Here is a 19,563-nt window from a genome sequence, read left to right as displayed (position 1 = left end):
ATCCCCCCCCCGGTCCTGTCTGCTCTCTGAAGCTGCAGGGTGACAACGTGACTCAGTGCGCTGCTGTTTTCCCCAAAAGCATACACATACACTAGTCCCCTTGTCAGCTCAGCACGTGTGACCCCAACTGCCAACCATCTGCCCAGGCAGATGTCAAGGGGAGATGAGGATATTTGACAGAGCTGAAAGTTCTCTCACATTAATTTGCCTCTTCTAACTCTCTCTCCCCCACCATCTCTCTCTCTGCCTCTCTCTAGGTTTGTAATAGAGCTGTGTGAGCCCATCCAGGTGAAACAGTTGGACATCGCTAACTTTGAACTCTTCTCCTCCACGCCGAAAGACTTCCTGGTCTCCATCAGTGACAGGTATGCGCACACCCTGAAAAATGTGACAGACCCATTTCGGTTTCCTTTCCCTTTCCGGTTTTCCTCAGGACACGCCCCCCTTTGACCGCCCCTTTCTCCCTCTCTCTCAGGTATCCCACCAACAAGTGGGTGAAGTTGGGAACGTTCCACGCCCGTGATGAGCGTACAGTCCAGAGCTTCCCATTGGACGAACAGCTCTATGCCAAATATGTCAAGGTACACACCGACATTTACACACACACACACACACGTTATGTTCTTCTAACATTTATTTCCATTCAAAATCCTATTTTCCCGGATCCTTACCATAACCTTAACCTGTAACCCTAACCCCTGAACCTAATCCTTACCATAAACCTAACCTGTAACCCTAACCCCTGAACCTAATCCTTACCATAAACCTAACTTGTAACCCTAACCCCTAAATCTAATCCTTACCATAAACCTAACCTGTAACCCTAACCCCTAAACCTAATTCTTACCATAAACCTAACCTGTAACCCTAACCCCTAAACCTAATCCTTACCCTAACCTGTAACCCTAACCCTTGAACCTAATCCTTCCCATAAACCTAACCTGTAACCCTAACCCATTAACCTAATCCTTACCATAACCCTAACCTGTAACCCTAACCCATTAACCTAATCCTTACCATAACCCTAACCTGTAACCCTAACCCATGAACCTAATCCTTACCTTAACCCTAAACCTAATCCTTACCATAACCCTAACCTGTAACCCTAAACCTAATCCTTACCATAACCTTAACATGTAACCCTAAACCTAACCACTAACCCCTTACCCTAACTGTAATTCTAACCCGAATTTTAACCCTACCTTTAAACCAAACCCCTAAGCTTAAAACAGCCTTTGTCCTCATGGGGATGTGGGAAATTTCCCCATGAGGGAGAATTTCTTGTTTTATTATCCTTGTGGGGACTTTGGGGGATTTTAGTTCCCCACAAGGATAGAAGAACCAACCAACGCACACACTGCAGACACACACACACCATTTGTATTCTGTGTTCTATGCCCAGAGGGATTCCTCGTGTCATCAACATGAGCCTGAATGGCTCCCTACTCATACCTCACACAATATGCTTCTGTGCGTGTGTGACTGTGTGTGAGGATGTATATTCTGAGGATGTGTTTCAGCTTCCTTTTCTACTTCTATGTGTAATAAATACAGTAGAAATAGTATGGGGAAGTATTTACTGTATTCTAGTCGTTCAACTCAACCCCCCCCCCCCCCCCATGATCTTCTCTTATCTAACGCTTTAAGTGTTAATGCATTTTCATAGTTCTTCTGTATAGTTTAAAATAACAATATTTGTCATGCTGGTGCATTCTTTGTGATGTTTGGTTAATTGTATGAGTTTTTTTAAATATGCCACTGTTTTGTGATTTTACAAAGTACTGTGTGACAAGGTCTTAGGGTTATCGATGTCTTAATTTCAATAGGAACTGAAGCTGTTATCAACCTGCGGTCTGTCTAGGTTGTCTGTCTACCTCTTCCCTACTCCTCTAAAGTTACTGCTATGGATACTTATAATACCTTATTCCCTTGTAATGCTATGCGCACCTTGTATTGCTTTGTATACCTTACCTTGCCCTTGCCTTGTAGTCTCTTGAAGAGCAAGCGTTTAGTCTGTGAATACTGTGTGTTGTGTTGTCCAAAAAATAAAATGCTGAAGAAAAATGACCAGATGCTTGACTTGCTAGTGGCATGAATCAGCCTTTTTACAGATTTCTCTCCCTTTTTTTCTCTCTCCTCTTCCTCTTGCATCAGATGTTCATCAAGTACATAAAGGTTGGCATTCTTCTCTTTTAGAGGTTGTAATGCACTATGATGCATGGGGAGCTTTGGTGGCAGTGTACAGATAGTGTAATGCATGACCAAGACACATTTTAAAACTAACAATAGAGCTTGGCAAATTCCACATCACCTTTTAGATTTTATTTAGCTTAGACGTATTGGGTGACTAGAAGGATTTAGCTTAGACGTATTGGGTGACTATAAGGATTTAGCTTAGACGTAATGGATGACTAGATTTCCACTAAACAAAAATATAAACGCAACATGTAAAGTGTTGGTATCATGAGCTGAAATAAAAGGTCCCAGAAATGTTCCAGATGCATAAAAAGCTTATTTCTCTCAAATTCTGTGCACATATTTGTTTACATCCCTGTTGGTAAGCATTTCTCCTTTGCAAAGATGATCCATCCACCTGACAGGTGTGGCATGTCAAGAAACGGATTAAACAGCATGATCATTACACAGGTACACCTTGTGCTGGGGACAATAAAAAGCCACTCTAAAATGTGCAGTTTTTTCACACAACACAATGCCACAGATGTCTCAAGTTGAGGGAGTGTGCAATCGGCATGCTGACTGCAGGAATGTCCACCAGAGCTGTTGCCAGAGAATTGAATGTTAATTTCTCTACCATAAGCCTCCAACGCAGTTTTAGAGAATTTGGCAGTACGTCCAACCAGTCACACAACCGCAGACCACGTGTATGTCGTCATGTGGGCGAGCGGTTTGCTGATGTGAACATTGTGAACACAGTGCCCCATGGTGGCGGTGGGGTTATGACATACTGTAAGCTACAGACAATGAACACAATTGCGTTTTAACTATGGTAATTTGAATGCATAGAAATACCGTGACCAGATCCTGAGGCCCATTTTTTTTGTAAGGTATCTTTGATCAACAGATGCGTATCAATATTCACAGTCATGTCAAATCCAATTGAAATAAATTCAGTCAATTGAATTTATTTAAATTGACTGATTTCCTCATATGAACTGTAGTCTTTGAAATTGTTGCATGTTGCGTCTATATTTTGGTTTACTATAGCTCAGACATACTGGATGACTAGAATGATTTAGATTAGATGTACTGGATGACTAGAATGTAAGTGGGGCTGGTTTGGGTGGTTTAATTACCCAGGTGTAAGTGTGTTCGATGTGGTTTAACCCTTTCGTCACCCCTCAACTGCAGGTGGAGCTCATCTCCCACTTCGGATCAGAACACTTCTGCCCCCTCAGCCTCATCAGGTAAGAGATACCGTTAAAGTCGGAAGTTCACATACACCTTAGCCAAATACAATTAAACTCAGTTTTTCACAATTCCGGACATTTAATCAGAGTAAAAATTCCCTGTCTTAGGTCAGTTAGGATCACCACTTTATTTTAAGAATGTGAAATGTCAGAATAATAGTAGAGAATTATTTATTTCAGCTTTTATTTCTTTCATCACATTCCCAGTGGGTCAGAAGTTTACATACACTCAATTAGTATTTGGTAGTATTGCCTTTAAATTGTTTAACTTGGTTCAAACGTTTCCACAAGCTTCCCACAATAAGATGGGTGAATTTTGGCCCATTCCTCCTGACAGAGCTGGTGTAACTGGGTCAGGTTTGTAGGCCTCCTTGCTCGCACACGCTTTTTCAGTTCTGCCCACAAATTTTCTATAGGATTGAGGTCAGGGCTTTGGGATGGCCACTCCAATACCTTGACTTTGTTGTCCTTAAGCCATTTTGCCACAACTTTGGAAGTATGCTTGGTGTCATTGTCCATTTGGAAGACCCATTTGCGACCAAGCTTTAACTTCCTGACTGATGTCTTGAGATGTTGCTTCAATATATCCACGTAATTTCTATCCTCCTCATGAAGTTATCTATTTTGTGACATGTACCAGTCCCTTCTGCAGCATAGCACCCCCACAACATGATGCTGTTACCCCCGTGCTTCACGGTTGGGATGGTGTTCTTCAGCTTGCAAGCCTCCCCCTTTTTCCTCCAAACATAACGATGGTCATTATGGCCAAGCAGTTCTATTTTTGTTTCATCAGACCAGAGGACATTTCTCCAAAAAGTACGATCTTTGTCCCCATGTGCAGTTGCAAACCGTAGTCTGGCTTTTTTATGTCGGTTTTGGAGCAGTGGCTTCTTCCTTTCTGAGCAGCCTTTCAGGTTATGTCGATATAGGACTCATTTTACTGTGGATATAGATACTATTGTACCTGTTTCCTCCAGCATCTTCACAAGGTCCTTTGCTGTTGTTCTGGGATTGATTTGCACTTTTCGCACCAAAGTACGTTCATCTCTAGGAGACAAAGTGTCTCCTTCCTGAGCGGTATGACGGCTGCGTGGTCCCATGGTGTTTATACTTGTGTACTATTGTTTGTACAGATGAACTTGGTACCTTTGGAAATTGCTCCCAAGGATGAACCAGACTTGTGGAGGTCTACAATTGTTTTTCTGAGGTCTTGGCTGATTTATTTTGATTTTCTCATGATGTCAAGCAAAGAGGCACTGAGTTTGAAGGTAGGCCTTGAAATACATCCACAGGTACACCTCCAATTGACTCAAATTATGTCAATTAGCCTATCAGAAGCTTCTAAAGCCATGACATCATTTTCTGGAATTTTCCAAGCTGTTTTAAAGGCACAGTCAACTTAGTGTATGTAAACTTCTGATCCACTGGAATTGTGATACAGTGAATTATAAGTGAAATAATCTGTCTGTAAACAATTGTTGGAAAAATTACTTGTCATGCACAAAGTAGATGTCTTAACTGACTTGCCAAAACTATAGTTTGAGAAATTTGTGGAGTGGTTCACAAGAAATTTGTGGAGTGGTTGAAAACAAGTTTTCATGACTCCGACCTAAGTGTATGTAAACCTCCGACTTCAACTGTATATAGAGAGAGGGAGGGAAGGAGACCAGGAGATACAACCATTTCAACTCAGTACAGTAGCCCTGTTGTCCTCTGCTGAGTTGGATGTACTAAGTTCCTCCTTACCCTCCTATCACCCACACTCCCTGCCATTCCCTACAGGGGTTGAGGACAGGATAGTGGACAGGTAAGGAGTAATCATTAACAACAAATCTAGGTGAGTTTAACAGGGGGTTGACTGTCAGAGGGCTGTAAAAAACACTATTACTACAGATTTACCACCTCCTCCTCCCACTCACTACCTTCCCTCTACGTTCGCCCTGCCTCGTGCCCTCAAGGAGTGGAGACCAGGACAGGAGCTGTTAAAGGAAAACACGTTTATTTTTTGTATTTTTTTTAACTAGGCCAACGTTCACATCCACATAAATGCTGCTCGTCTCTGTAGATAAACGAAATAACTAAATGTTAAGGTTTACATTATCTCAGTCGATAAGGTTAGTGGGGTGAGATGTATAGATTAATGTACAAAAACAACACTATAGGGAACAGCATGTCATCTCAACATGTCCATGTTAGTCTAATCATAATTCCTGTCTTTTCAGCTGTATATGATACATTTAACCAGGTGTGCGTGTGTGTGCGTGATATAATCATGTGTGTGTTTTATAGGGTGTTTGGTACCAGTATGGTGGAGGAATACGAAGAGATCGCAGATTCCCAGTACCCCTCAGAGAGGCTGGAATACCTTGATGAGGATTATGGTAAGAAGGTACACCGTGCGTGTGATACTTGGTCAGGTTGTTATTATAAAAGATCATGTTTTCTCCACCTTGAAATAATCTGGTTATTTTATCTACAGACTACCCACCTGGCTACCTCCACTCTGAGGATAAGGGTTCTAAAAATCTGCTGGGCTCTGCCACAAGTATGTACACACACACACCGCATCATGTCATTCTGAGCGTAGTTTCACACGGCACAGGACAGCGTAAACATGGCTAACTTGATATCTAACTGGCTCAGCATCAGTTCTCTACTGTATCTAATCACATCAGAGAATTGATCTCCAGAACTGGTTCTAAAACGGGCTCTGTATTTCTTGGAGAATGGAGAGACAAGAAGCTGCTTTCCTGGAAAACATGTCCTGAATGTTTCTTCAGTTTCTGTATTCCCACACGACGGCACATTGACAAAGAGAGAGCTGTGGCTGGGATACGGGTTAGGACTACTGATGTGTACATAACTCCGTTACACACACTGGAGCCCCTGTGTCTCCCTGGCAGGGCACTGAGGCTGCAATCTGATTGGCTAAGAGACCCCCCCCATAGTCATACACACATCTGCACACAACTGGTTCAGCATTTAGAAAATAGACTGACCCATTTCTACACAACCCCCCCACACCAGTGATTGAAAACAAGCAGAGGCTGACAAGGTCCTCTGTAGCCAGCCAGGCAGAGATGGGCTGGAAAGGACGGGGTGGTTGGGTAAGGGTATGTAGAGTCGGTTAGGGGATTGCAAGCTGTGGTAGGTGAATACCAAGAACTGTTGTTTTACAGATTCCTGTGGGGCCTTCAACTACTTTACTACCAGTGAAGAAGGTTATTCATGATTCCGTGTGTGTGTGTTCTACGTACAGATGCCATTCTCAACATGGTCAACAACATAGCAGCCAACGTTCTGGGAGGCAAGCCTGAGGATGGAGGAGCACAGCTGGAACGTATGGATCCTCCTCGCTCCTCTCCTCTGTTCGCTCCTCCCCTTCTCTCATTTCCTTCACCCCCTTCTATTCATTGCTAAGAATGTGTGTTGTGTTTGAGGTAGAGGTCGACCGATTAATCGGAATGGCTGATTTTAATTAGGGCCGATTTTCAAGTTTTCATAACAATCGGTAATCGGCATTTTTGGACACAGATTGTGGCCGATTACATTGCACTCCACGAGGAGACTGCGTGGCAGGCTGACTACCTGTTATGTGAGTGCAGCAAGGAGCCAATGTAAGGTGCTAGCTAGCATTAAACGTATCTTATAAAAAACAATCAATCTTAACATAATCACTAGTTAACTACACATGGTTGATGGTATTACTAGTTTATCTAGCTTGTCCTGCGTTGCATATAATCGATGCGGTGCCTGTTAATTTCTCAGCGAATCACAGCCTATTTCACAAACGGGTGTTGATTTAACAAGCGCATTCGCGAAACAAGCACTGTCGTTGCACTAATGTGTACCTAACCGTTAAACATCAATGCCTTTCTTTAAAATCAATACACAAGTATATATTTTTAAACCTGCATATTTAGTTAATATTGCCTGCTAACATGAATTTCTTTTAACTAGGGAAATGTTTTCACTTCTCTTGAGTTCCGTGCAAGCAGTCAGGGTATATGCAGCAGTTTGGGCCGCCTGGCTCGTTGCGAACTGTGTGAAGACCATTTATTCCTAACAAAGACGTAAATAATTTGCCAGAATTGTACATAAATATGACATAACATTGAAGGTTGTGCAATGTAACAGCAATATTTAGATTTAGGGATGCCACCCGTTAGATAAAATACGGAACAGTTCCGTATTTCACTGAAAGAATAAACGTTTTGTTTTCTAAATGCTACTTTCCGGATTTGACCATATTAATGACCTACGGCTCGTATTTCTGTGTTATTATGTTATAATTAAGTCTATGATTTGATAGAGCAGTCTGACTTAGCGGTGGTAGGCAGCAGCAGGCTTGTAAGCATTCATTCAAACAGCACTTTTGTGCGTTTGCCAGCAGCTCTTCGCTGTGCTTCAAGCATTGAGCTGTTTATGACTTCAAGTCTATCAACTCCCAAGATTAGGCTGGTGTAACCGATGTGAAATGGCTAGCTGGTTAGCGGGGTGTGCGCCAATAGCGTTTCAATCGGTGACGTAACTCGCTCTGAGACCTTGAAGTAGTTGTTCCCCTTGCTCTGCAAGGGCCGTGGCTTGTGTGGAGCGATGGGTAACGATGCTTCGAGGGTGGCTGTTGTCGATGTGTTCCTGGTTCAAGCCCAGGTAGGGGCGAGGAGAGGGACGGAAGCTATACTGTTACACTGGCAATACTAAAGTGCCTATAAGAACATCCAATAGTCAAAGCTATATGAAATATAAATGGTATAGAGAGAAATAGTCCTATAATAACTACAACCTAAAACTTCTTACCTGGGAATATTGAATACTCATGTTAAAAGGAACCACCAGCTTTCATATGTTCTCATGTTCTGAGCAAGGAACTTAAACGTTAGCTTTCTTACATGGCACATATTGCACTTATACTTTCTTCTCCAACACTTTGTTTTTGCATTATTTAAACCAAATTGAACATGTTTCATTATTTATTTGAGGCTAAATTGCTTTTATTGATGTATTAAGTTAAAATTAAAGTGTTAATTCAGTATTGTTGTAATTGTCATTATTACAAATAAATAAATACATTTTTAACAATCGTCCGATTAATCGGTATTGGCTTTTTTTGATCCTCCAATAATCGGTATCGGCGTTGAAAAATCATAATCGGTCGACCTCTACTTTGAGGAAATGCTATGTGTTAATGTAATGAACTTACTGTGTTAACGGCCTCTTGCAGCGAGAGGCATGAGGTTTGCATATGTATGGAGGAAGGTTTATCTTGTGCTAACTAAAGCACTGAGCTGTCCAGGGGAATGTCACAGTGTGTACATTAGAGGTATTCTGTACACAATAAAGGTCTTAATTAAACCAGCATGATTTGTTGAGGCTCAGCACTTACTAGCCTGCCCCTCTTTCCCTCACAGAATAGAAGCTCTGGAATTCAACTATGTTTAAGAAGAACCGATCTAGCCTCTCTCACTCACTCACTCACTCACTCACTCACTCACTCACTCACTCACTGTTATCCTACCCAGCTTTGTTCTCGTTTAGTAACCACACAGCCAATGGCAACGTTCAAACAGAACCAACTGGCTTGTCCACACTGGTAATGACAATGACGTGCGGAGCATTTTATATCCGTGTCAAATCATTTAAAATATGCATATCTCCTCCTTTACAGCATTGCTGCGTTTAGGTATTTGTTTAATTTTAACTTTTCCGTTTTATGATGATGATCGGGACCTGTTAGTGGTAGTTTTGTGATAACTGCACTGTTATTTTAAGGATTTCTTCTAAATGTTATAGATCCCAATTTAGTTTAAACATCACACCCCTACCACACACACACACACACACACACACACTTCCATATGGGTTGCTTGAGTTCAGATCATACACACACACACACATACACAGTCGACGATTAACAGAATGTTCCAAATGACATCAGACCTCGGAGCAGACACAAACAGTAGATCCAGTTTTGGTTCCGCTTCCTTCCCAGCAAGTCTTGCTCGTCCTTCTTTCTCTTGCCCAACCCCCTTTTTCCTATTATATAAGTCTGTGCCCTCTCCTTCCCCCTTCTATCTCTCCTTCCCCCTTCTATCTCTCCTTCCCCCTTCTATCTCTCCTTCCCCCTTCCATCTCTCCTTCCCTTCCTGCTGGACATTTCAGTCTAAGCCCAACTTCACCCATCTTGTTTAGATTAGGTGGTTCTGAAACTCATATGGTTCTGGTTTGGGGTGTGCGTCTTTGCGTATGTGCCTGCCTGCCTGCCAGGATGTTTTCAGAAGAACAATGGAGCAGTGTTTTATAAAGCAGCAGCTGGGGAGCTGTTTCTATTAGGACTGGGGGGGTCTATGACGCAGAACCAAATACCTCTGGTCCCCATCTTACCCTCAGATACTGCTGGAGTCTAAACACTATTCAAACACGGATTTACCCCCTGGTCCCAATGGCACACACACACTCACACATCCTCACAAACCGTTACACAGCCTTTACTATGGGCTGCATTGAGGGCAGCTGAAGTGATCAACTATGGGCTGTTTGTTAAACCCTTTTTCAACCCACAGGGTCGCTGAGGTTTGAGAGCCTAACTGGACCAGCCTGGCTGTTTGTTTCTGTTTTTGCCAACTCTCTTGTGGTCGTTACTCCAAACATAGATGTTTGGTGGTTTGTCTCTGTTCCCCATTTTAACCCACTGAACTGGGCAACAACATAGAGTTGGTTAGAGCAGCACCAGACTGGCATCAGACTATAGCTGGTCTGGGGTTAGAGAACTGAACCTTGTCATGACTAGTGATAGTTATCCTATGAAAGGAAGTTAATGTAGTAGTTGACATAGAGATACATGTTCTATGTAATTGTGGTAGTATCTAAAGACTGCTGTGTTTCTGTGTATCTCTTCCAGCCAACGCATCATCAGAAGCCCAGAACCAAACCGAGGGGAATAAGGAGGTGCTACTCACACCAACCCCTACCATCACCACACCTCCTCCAGCGTGAGTCACTCACTCACTCACTCACACTCACCTTGCAGAACGAGTCTCTAACTTCCTCCTCTCTCTCTCTCTCTCTCTCTCTCTCTCAGAGTGGAGCCAGACCACAGCGCTCCTCAGGAGGACCCTGATCTCGCCCTGTCCTCCCCGGACTCCCCCCTTTCTTCCCCCTCCCCGGAGGATGGACAGATCGTGACTCTGGTGGTGGAGGAAGAGGAGCCCCCACAGTCCACTGTGACTCTGATGGAGGAAGAGGGGGATGATGATGAGGAGGAGGAGAGAGAGGAAAAGTGGATGAGGGAGAGCCAGCTGTACTGTCCTCTCTCCTCCGTGTCTTCCCTCTCTTCTATCTCCTGTGTGGCCACGCTGCCGGAGCTGCTACGGCGCTGGTGTGACGCTTGCCTCGCCAGAGAGAGACAGCGCGGTCTCCGCAAGAGGCAGCAAGACACGTACACACGCACCCCCATAGACACTCCCTTACCCACACACACCGCCATTCAGGACCCTGTCCCCGCCGCCACACACACCCAGGAAGCCCCAACACACACAGAGCCGGTCCCTGATCCTGAGACGGCCCCCCGGGCCCAAAACGAGGTTTTATCTCCTACAGACTCACACAATCACACAGACACACACCCCGTGGACCACATCATTGTTCTGGAGCCTAGCCGGACCTCTACCCTGCCCCCCCACAGTTTCTCTCACACCTCCCTCTCCAAACCCACCCCTACCCAGGACGAAGCTCCCCGGCCCCCCAGCCAAGACGACCCCGTCCCCCCTCCAGCCCTGCAGGGAGCCCCTCTCCCAGAGGCCCAGCAGGCCAGCACCCCCAACCCTTCCCCCAGTCCCATTACCCCCCTCCACCCCCCAACTTCTGAGACAGCTTCTCTGGACCTCCCTCCACTCTCCCTGAAGGAGCAGCCAGTCCAGCCCCTCCCCACTGCCTCCAGACCTGCAGACATCCCCCCTCCCACTGAACTCCCTGTGCCCCTCCAGCCCGACACACACGCAGAGCCACACACACCCAGGGCTGGGGTAGAAAGTGGAGACCTCAAGGGCCAAGGGGAGCAGGGCGACTCCCCCCCTCCCCAGCCAGCAGAGCACCCACTTAGGGAAGAGTCCATGGAGGACCTGCTACTTAGCGTCCCGGTTACTGCTAATGGACATTTACACCGGACAGCTACGGACTTCTACGCTGAGCTGCAGAGCACAGGGGAGTATATTGGAGGGAATGGAGGCATGAACGGAGGAGTGAACGTGCACGGCTCCAGTCAAAAGGAGAGTGTGTTCATGAGGTTGAACAACAGGATCAAAGCCCTGGAGATGAACATGTCCCTCAGCAGCAGATATCTGGAGGAACTCAGCCAGAGGTGAGTTGTGTATGTGTGTGCGTGTGAGAGTGTTTGTGTCTTTTTAAATCTTATAGCTATGTCGTAGCTTCCTCCATATGACTTGTCCTGTTCAGGCTCTGATTAGCTTGTTGTGTGTGCGGTGTGTTCTAGGTATCGTAAGCAGATGGAGGAGATGCAGAGGGCCTTCAACAAGACCATCATCAAGCTACAGAACACCTCCCGCATCGCTGGAGAACAGGTCCATTACAAACGGTTGCTTCTTGGTTTGGGTTGCAGGACGGTTATTGTGGGATGGTTGTGATTTGTGTAGTTCAGTGATGGTTAAGATGTGGTTTATCGTAGGTCAGTGTATCCCAACTCCGGTCCTCCAGTACCCCCAACAGCACACATTTTTGTTGTAGCCCCGGACAAATCAAATCAAATCAAGTTTATTTTATATAGCCCTTCGTACATCAGCTAATATCTCGAAGTGCTGTACAGAAACCCAGCCTAAAACCCCAAACAGCAAGCAATGCAGGTGTAGAAGCACGGTGGCTAGGAAAAACTCCCTAGAAAGGCCAAAACCTAGGAAGAAACCTAGAGAGGAACCAGGCTATGAGGGGTGGCCAGTCCTCTTCTGGCTGTGCCGGGTGGAGATTATAACAGAACATGGCCAAGATGTTCAAAATGTTCATAAGTGACAAGCATGGTCAAATAATAATCAGGAATAAATGTCAGTTGGCTTTTCATAGCCGATCATTAAGAGTTGAAAACAGCAGGTCTGGGACAGGTAGGGGTTCCATAACCGCAGGCAGAACAGTTGAAACTGGAATAGCAGCAAAAACACCAGAATTGACTTGTCAAGGACTTGATGATTAGCTGAGAAGTAGAATCAGGTGTGCTTGTCTGCGGCCACGACAAAAACGTGCTGTTGAGGGTACTGGAGGACTGTCGTTGGGAAACACTGGTGTAGAATGTATGGTTGGGGGTTGTCTGTTGTGGGGTAGGTTGGTTGTCTCAGGGTTTTATTAACGTTGCATCTTGGTTGTGTGATCCCTCAGGACCAGAGGCAGACAGAGTCAATCCAGATGTTACAGGGCCAGCTGGAGAACGTCACCAAGCTGATGATCAACCTCACCATGACTGTCTCACAGTTACAGAAAGAGGTACACACACACACACACACACAGTAATACTACCTACATTTATTGAGTATCAGATAAAATGTTGGCCTAATTTGAATCATCTTGCAAAATGTCATAATCAGATCTGATATGTTTCTGTGTTTCCTCAGATGTCTAAATGTTTATATGTGTTTGTGTTTTCTAGGTGTCAGACCGACAGAGTTACCTGGTGGTGTCTCTAGTCCTGTGTGTCTGTCTGGGCCTGGTGTTCTGCCTGCACTGCTGCCGGAGCACCAACACACAAACCACCACACACACCGCAGTCAACCACTACCCCAGCCCCAAGAGGTAAATACACACCAACACACACACCGCAGTCAACCACTACCCCAGCCCCAAGAGGTAAATACACACACACACACACACCGCAGTCAACCACTACCCCAGCCCCAAGAGGTAAATACACACACACACACCGCAGTCAACCACTACCCCAGCCCCAAGAGGTAAATACACACCAACACACACACACACCGCAGTCAACCACTACCCCAGCCCCAAGAGGTAAACACACACCAACACATACACACACACCGCAGTCAACCACTACCCCAGCCCCAAGAGGTAAACACACACACACACACCGACCGCAGTCAACCACTACCCTAGCCCCAAGAGGTCAACACACACACACACCGCAGTCAACCACTACCCCAGCCCCAAGAGGTAAACACACACCAACACACACACACACACCGACCGCAGTCAACCACTACCCCAGCCCCAAGAGGTCAACACACACACACCGCAGCCAACCACTACCCCAGCCCCAAGAGGTAAATACACACCGCAGTCAACCACTACCCCAGCCCCAAGAGGTAAACACACACACACACACACCGCAGTCAACCACTACCCCAGCCCCAAGAGGTCAACACACACACACCGCAGCCAACCACTACCCCAGCTCCAAGAGGTCAACACACACCAACACACACACCGCAGTCAACCACTACCCCAGCCCCAAGAGGTAAATACACACCAACACACACACCGCAGTCAACCACTACCCCAGCCCCAAGAGGTAAACACACACACACACCGCAGTCAACCACTACCCCAGCCCCAAGAGGTAAACACACACACACACACACACCGACCGCAGTCAACCACTACCCTAGCCCCAAGAGGTCAACACACACACACCGCAGCCAACCACTACCCCAGCCCCAAGAGGTCAACACACACACACACCGCAGTCAACCACTACCCCAGCCCCAAGAGGTAAACACACACACACACTGCAGTCAACCACTACCCCAGCCCCAAGAGGTCAACACACACACACCACAGCCAACCACTACCCCAGCTCCAAGAGGTCAACACACACCAACACACACACCGCAGCCAACCACTACCCCAGCCCCAAGAGGTAAACACACACACACACCGCAGTCAACCACTACCCCAGCCCCAAGAGGTAAATACACACCAACACACACACCGCAGTCAACCACTACCCCAGCCCCAAGAGGTAAACACACACACACACCGCAGTCAACCACTACCCCAGCCCCAAGAGGTAAACACACACCAACACACACACACACACACCGCAGTCAACCACTACCCCAGCCCCAAGAGGTCAACACACACACACCGCAGCCAACCACTACCCCAGCCCCAAGAGGTCAACACACACCAACACACACACCGCAGCCAACCACTACCCCAGCCCCAAGAGGTAAACACACACACACACCGCAGTCAACCACTACCCCAGCCCCAAGAGGTCAACACACACACACCGCAGTCAACCACTACCCCAGCCCCAAGAGGTCAACACACACACACCGCAGCCAACCACTACCCCAGCCCCAAGAGGTCAACACACACCAACACACACACCGCAGCCAACCACTACCCCAGCCCTAAGAGGTAAACACACACACACACCGCAGTCAACCACTACCCCAGCCCCAAGAGGTAAACACACACACACACCGCAGTCAACCACTACCCCAGCCCCAAGAGGTCAACACACACCAACACACACACCGCAGCCAACCACTACCCCAGCCCCAAGAGGTAAACACACACACACACCGCAGTCAACCACTACCCCAGCCCCAAGAGGTCAACACACACACACACCGCAGTCAACCACTACCCCAGCCCCAAGAGGTAAATACACACCAACACACACACCGCAGTCAACCACTACCCCAGCCCCAAGAGGTAAACACACACCAACACACACACACACACACACCGCAGTCAACCACTACCCCAGCCCCAAGAGGTAAACACACACACACACACCGCAGTCAACCACTATCCTAGCCCCAAGAGGTAAACACACACCAACACACACACACACACACACACCGACCGCAGTCAACCACTACCCCAGCCCCAAGAGGTCAACACACACACACCGCAGCCAACCACTACCCCAGCCCCAAGAGGTAAACACACACACACACACACCGCAGTCAACCACTACCCCAGCCCCAAGAGGTCAACACACACACACCGCAGTCAACCACTACCCCAGCCCCAAGAGGTAAATACACACCAACACACACACCGCAGTCAACCACTACCCCAGCCCCAAGAGGTAAACACACACCAACACACACACACACACACACACCGACCGCAGTCAACCACTACCCCAGCCCCAAGAGGTCAACACACACACACCGCAGCCAACCACTACCCCAGCCCCAAGAGGTCAACACACACCAACACACACACCGCAGTCAACCACTACCCCAGCCCCAAGAGGTAAATACACACCAACACACACACCGCAGCCAACCACTACCCCAGCCCCAAGAGGTCAACACACACCAACACACACACCGCAGCCAACCACTACCCCAGCCCCAAGAGGTCAACACACACACACACCGCAGTCAACCACTACCCCAGCCCCAAGAGGTAAATACACACCACCACACACACCGCAGTCAACCACTACCCCAGCCCCAAGAGGTAAACACACACCAACACACACACACACACACACCGCAGTCAAACACTACCCCAGCCCCAAGAGGTAAACACACACACACACACACACCGACCGCAGTCAACCACTACCCTAGCCCCAAGAGGTCAACACACACACACCGCAGTCAACCACTACCCCAGCCCCAAGACGTAAACACACACCAACACACACACACACACACACACCGACCGCAGTCAACCACTACCCCAGCCCCAAGAGGTCAACACACACACACTGCAGTCAACCACTACCCCAGCCCCAAGAGGTCAACACACACACACACACACACCGCAGTCAACCACTACCCCAGCCCCAAGAGGTCAACACACACCGACCGCAGTCAACCACTACCCTAGCCCCAAGAGGTAAACACACACCAACACACACACACACACACACACCGACCGCAGTCAACCACTACCCCAGCCCCAAGAGGTCAACACACACACACCGCAGCCAACCACTACCCCAGCCCCAAGAGGTAAACACACACACACACACACCGCAGTCAACCACTACCCCAGCCCCAAGAGGTCAACACACACACACCGCAGTCAACCACTACCCCAGCCCCAAGAGGTAAATACACACCAACACACACACCGCAGTCAACCACTACCCCAGCCCCAAGAGGTAAACACACACCAACACACACACACACACACACACACACCGACCGCAGTCAACCACTACCCCAGCCCCAAGAGGTCAACACACACACACCGCAGCCAACCACTACCCCAGCCCCAAGAGGTCAACACACACCAACACACACACCGCAGTCAACCACTACCCCAGCCCCAAGAGGTAAATACACACCAACACACACACCGCAGCCAACCACTACCCCAGCCCCAAGAGGTCAACACACACCAACACACACACCGCAGCCAACCACTACCCCAGCCCCAAGAGGTCAACACACACACACACCGCAGTCAACCACTACCCCAGCCCCAAGAGGTAAATACACACCACCACACACACCGCAGTCAACCACTACCCCAGCCCCAAGAGGTAAACACACACCAACACACACACACACACACACCGCAGTCAAACACTACCCCAGCCCCAAGAGGTAAACACACACCAACACACACACACACACACACCGACCGCAGTCAACCACTACCCCAGCCCCAAGAGGTCAACACACACACACCGCAGCCAACCACTACCCCAGCCCCAAGAGGTAAATACACACCAACACACACACCGCAGCCAACCACTACCCCAGACCCAAGAGGTCAACACACACACACACACCGCAGTCAACCACTACCCCAGCTCCAAGAGGTAAACACACACACACCGCAGTCAACCACTACCCCAGCCCCAAGAGGTAAACACACACACACACACACACCGACCGCAGTCAACCACTACCCTAGCCCCAAGAGGTCAACACACACACACCGCAGTCAACCACTACCCCAGCCCCAAGAGGTCAACACACACCAACACACACACCGCAGCCAACCACTACCCCAGACCCAAGAGGTCAACACACACACACACACCGCAGTCAACCACTACCCCAGCTCCAAGAGGTAAACACACACACACCGCAGTCAACCACTACCCCAGCCCCAAGAGGTCAACACACACACACCGCAGCCAACCACTACCCCAGCCCCAAGAGGTAAACACACACACACACACACACCGACCGCAGTCAACCACTACCCTAGCCCCAAGAGGTCAACACACACACACCGCAGTCAACCACTACCCCAGCCCCAAGAGGTCAACACACACCAACACACACACCGCAGCCAACCACTACCCCAGCCCCAAGAGGTAAACACACACACACCGCAGCCAACCACTACCCCAGCCCCAAAAGGTAAATACACACCAACACACACACCGCAGCCAACCACTACCCCAGCCCCAAGAGGTCAACACACACACACCGCAGCCAACCACTACCCCAGCCCCAAGAGGTAAATACACACCAACACACACACCGCAGCCAACCACTACCCCAGACCCAAGAGGTCAACACACACACACACCGCAGCCAACCACTACCCCAGCCCCAAGTGGTCAACACACACACACACACATACCACAGTCAACCACTACCCCAGCCCCAAGAGGTAAACACACACACACCGCAGCCAACCACTACCCCAGCCCCAAGAGGTAAACACACACACACCTTTTTTGTCTGATCTCCCCATATTATTTATTAGAGTATTGTTGGTGCTTTCTGGGTCTAATATAATGTTTTCCCTTAGCCCAGTTAATGTTTTATTTTATACAACGGGTGGGTTTAATCCTTAATGCTGATTTGGTTAAAACTGTGTTCCAGCTGGTGTCTATTCCACAAGTTGCCACCAGTTATGATGTTGAAATGCCTATTTACTGTTCCATCTCGATGCGCAATCCACTATTTCATCAGCCCAACCAGGCAATTTAGAAACGTGATGTCCACCATTAAAAAGTGGCTAGACATGATCTCCCCTTTCTTTTAGACTAGCAGTTGGTTTTCAACAACCGGAATACGTGTAAAACTTGCTGTCTTGTTTCCATTTTGAAATTCTATCTCCACTGTCTTATTGAGGAGTGTGTCAGGACGAGGAGATCTTTTCTTAGTCAGTGGAAATCAGGACTCCGCATAGTTTTTATGGATACATCCAAATAAATGTTGATAGAAAAACAGGTCAAAACGAAATGAACGTGATTGTGTTTGCTGTGTTGTTGGCTAGCTCCTCTGAACAGTGTCTTGACGAAAAAGCAAATTTTTCTATGCCAGGCGAAATCTCGCATCATTACCTCATTGTTATGGATGCATCCAAATAAATGTCACTAGAAAACAACTAAAACAAACGCAAATGCAGCTACTTTGCTGTTATTCTGCTGTAATTTAGCCGTAGTTAGCTAGCTAGCAAGCAAGGGATAAGAACTGGCAACGCAACATTTCAAAGGAACGACTGGGTCACTTCCATAGATTTAGAACGGTGCTATCCTGTCGTGTGTTTTAGGTGTTTCTCCTCCTATGAGGATATGAGTCTGAAGCGGAGGGTATCGTGTCCTCTCGTACGCTCCAAGTCCTTCACCTTTCCTACTTCAGAAGGTAAGTGTGTACACACACACACACACACACTGAGTCACTCTACAGACACTCAGTCACTCACATGGCCTCTCTCTTACACAAACACACACACACACCCTTTCCTCTAACCTTCCTGTCTTCTACATCGCTGCTCTGTCCATCCTGTTGCTGCTCAGGAGCTATGACTAAAAGACTAGACACGGCAGTCTTCAGAAAGCCTTCCATGCCAGCGCCATCATACACCACATTACTGCTACAGTCTCAGAGCAACAGCTGTGCATGACTATGTGCTCTGCCCATGCATGGTCTCTCTCTGGACTGCCGGGCTGGCTGGCTGTACCATGCTGGTGAGCTAATGTATGGCTGCTGTAAGGGTACTGTATGGTAGGGTACTGGAGCCACAGACACTCCAGTGGGATGGCCTGGGCACACCCGTCTCCTGAAGGAATAAAGACCTTCATTCAGACAGCCAGGAAACATAGTACTCCCACTATTCCTCTCTCTCTCTCTCTCTCTCACACACACTCACTCACTCACTCACTCAATCACTCACTCATATATACAGTGGGGAGAACAAGTATTTGATACACTGCCGATTTTGCAGGTTT

At 47.6% G+C, this 19,563-nt stretch overlaps 1 protein-coding gene across 7 annotated transcripts in view; it reads left to right on the top strand.

Moving 5' to 3' along the window:
- LOC139578525 (SUN domain-containing ossification factor-like) overlaps nt 1-19,563 on the top strand; it is an 81,345-nt gene that overhangs the window by 50,618 nt on the left and 11,164 nt on the right. For 5 of the 7 annotated variants that reach the window (XM_071406240.1, XM_071406236.1, XM_071406235.1 and 2 more), the window contains 13 exons: nt 258-365; nt 476-581; nt 2,155-2,175; nt 3,370-3,425; nt 5,718-5,809; nt 5,908-5,973; nt 6,688-6,768; nt 10,330-10,420; nt 10,510-11,787; nt 11,920-12,007; nt 12,810-12,914; nt 13,078-13,220; nt 18,885-18,976. In XM_071406240.1, coding sequence (XP_071262341.1) covers nt 258-365; nt 476-581; nt 2,155-2,175; nt 3,370-3,425; nt 5,718-5,809; nt 5,908-5,973; nt 6,688-6,768; nt 10,330-10,420; nt 10,510-11,787; nt 11,920-12,007; nt 12,810-12,914; nt 13,078-13,220; nt 18,885-18,976 — 2,327 coding nt within the window. The remainder of the gene's footprint in view (nt 1-257; nt 366-475; nt 582-2,154; nt 2,176-3,369; nt 3,426-5,717; nt 5,810-5,907; nt 5,974-6,687; nt 6,769-10,329; nt 10,421-10,509; nt 11,788-11,919; nt 12,008-12,809; nt 12,915-13,077; nt 13,221-18,884; nt 18,977-19,563) is intronic. The other 2 variants (XM_071406238.1, XM_071406239.1) reach the window with 2 other exon arrangements.

This window comes from Salvelinus alpinus, chromosome 6 (genome assembly GCF_045679555.1).
Source record: "Salvelinus alpinus chromosome 6, SLU_Salpinus.1, whole genome shotgun sequence".
In the NCBI taxonomy this organism is placed as follows: domain Eukaryota; kingdom Metazoa; phylum Chordata; class Actinopteri; order Salmoniformes; family Salmonidae; genus Salvelinus; species Salvelinus alpinus.
Note: the sequence above shows the minus strand (reverse complement) of the source record. Positions and strands in the feature narration are given on the sequence as shown.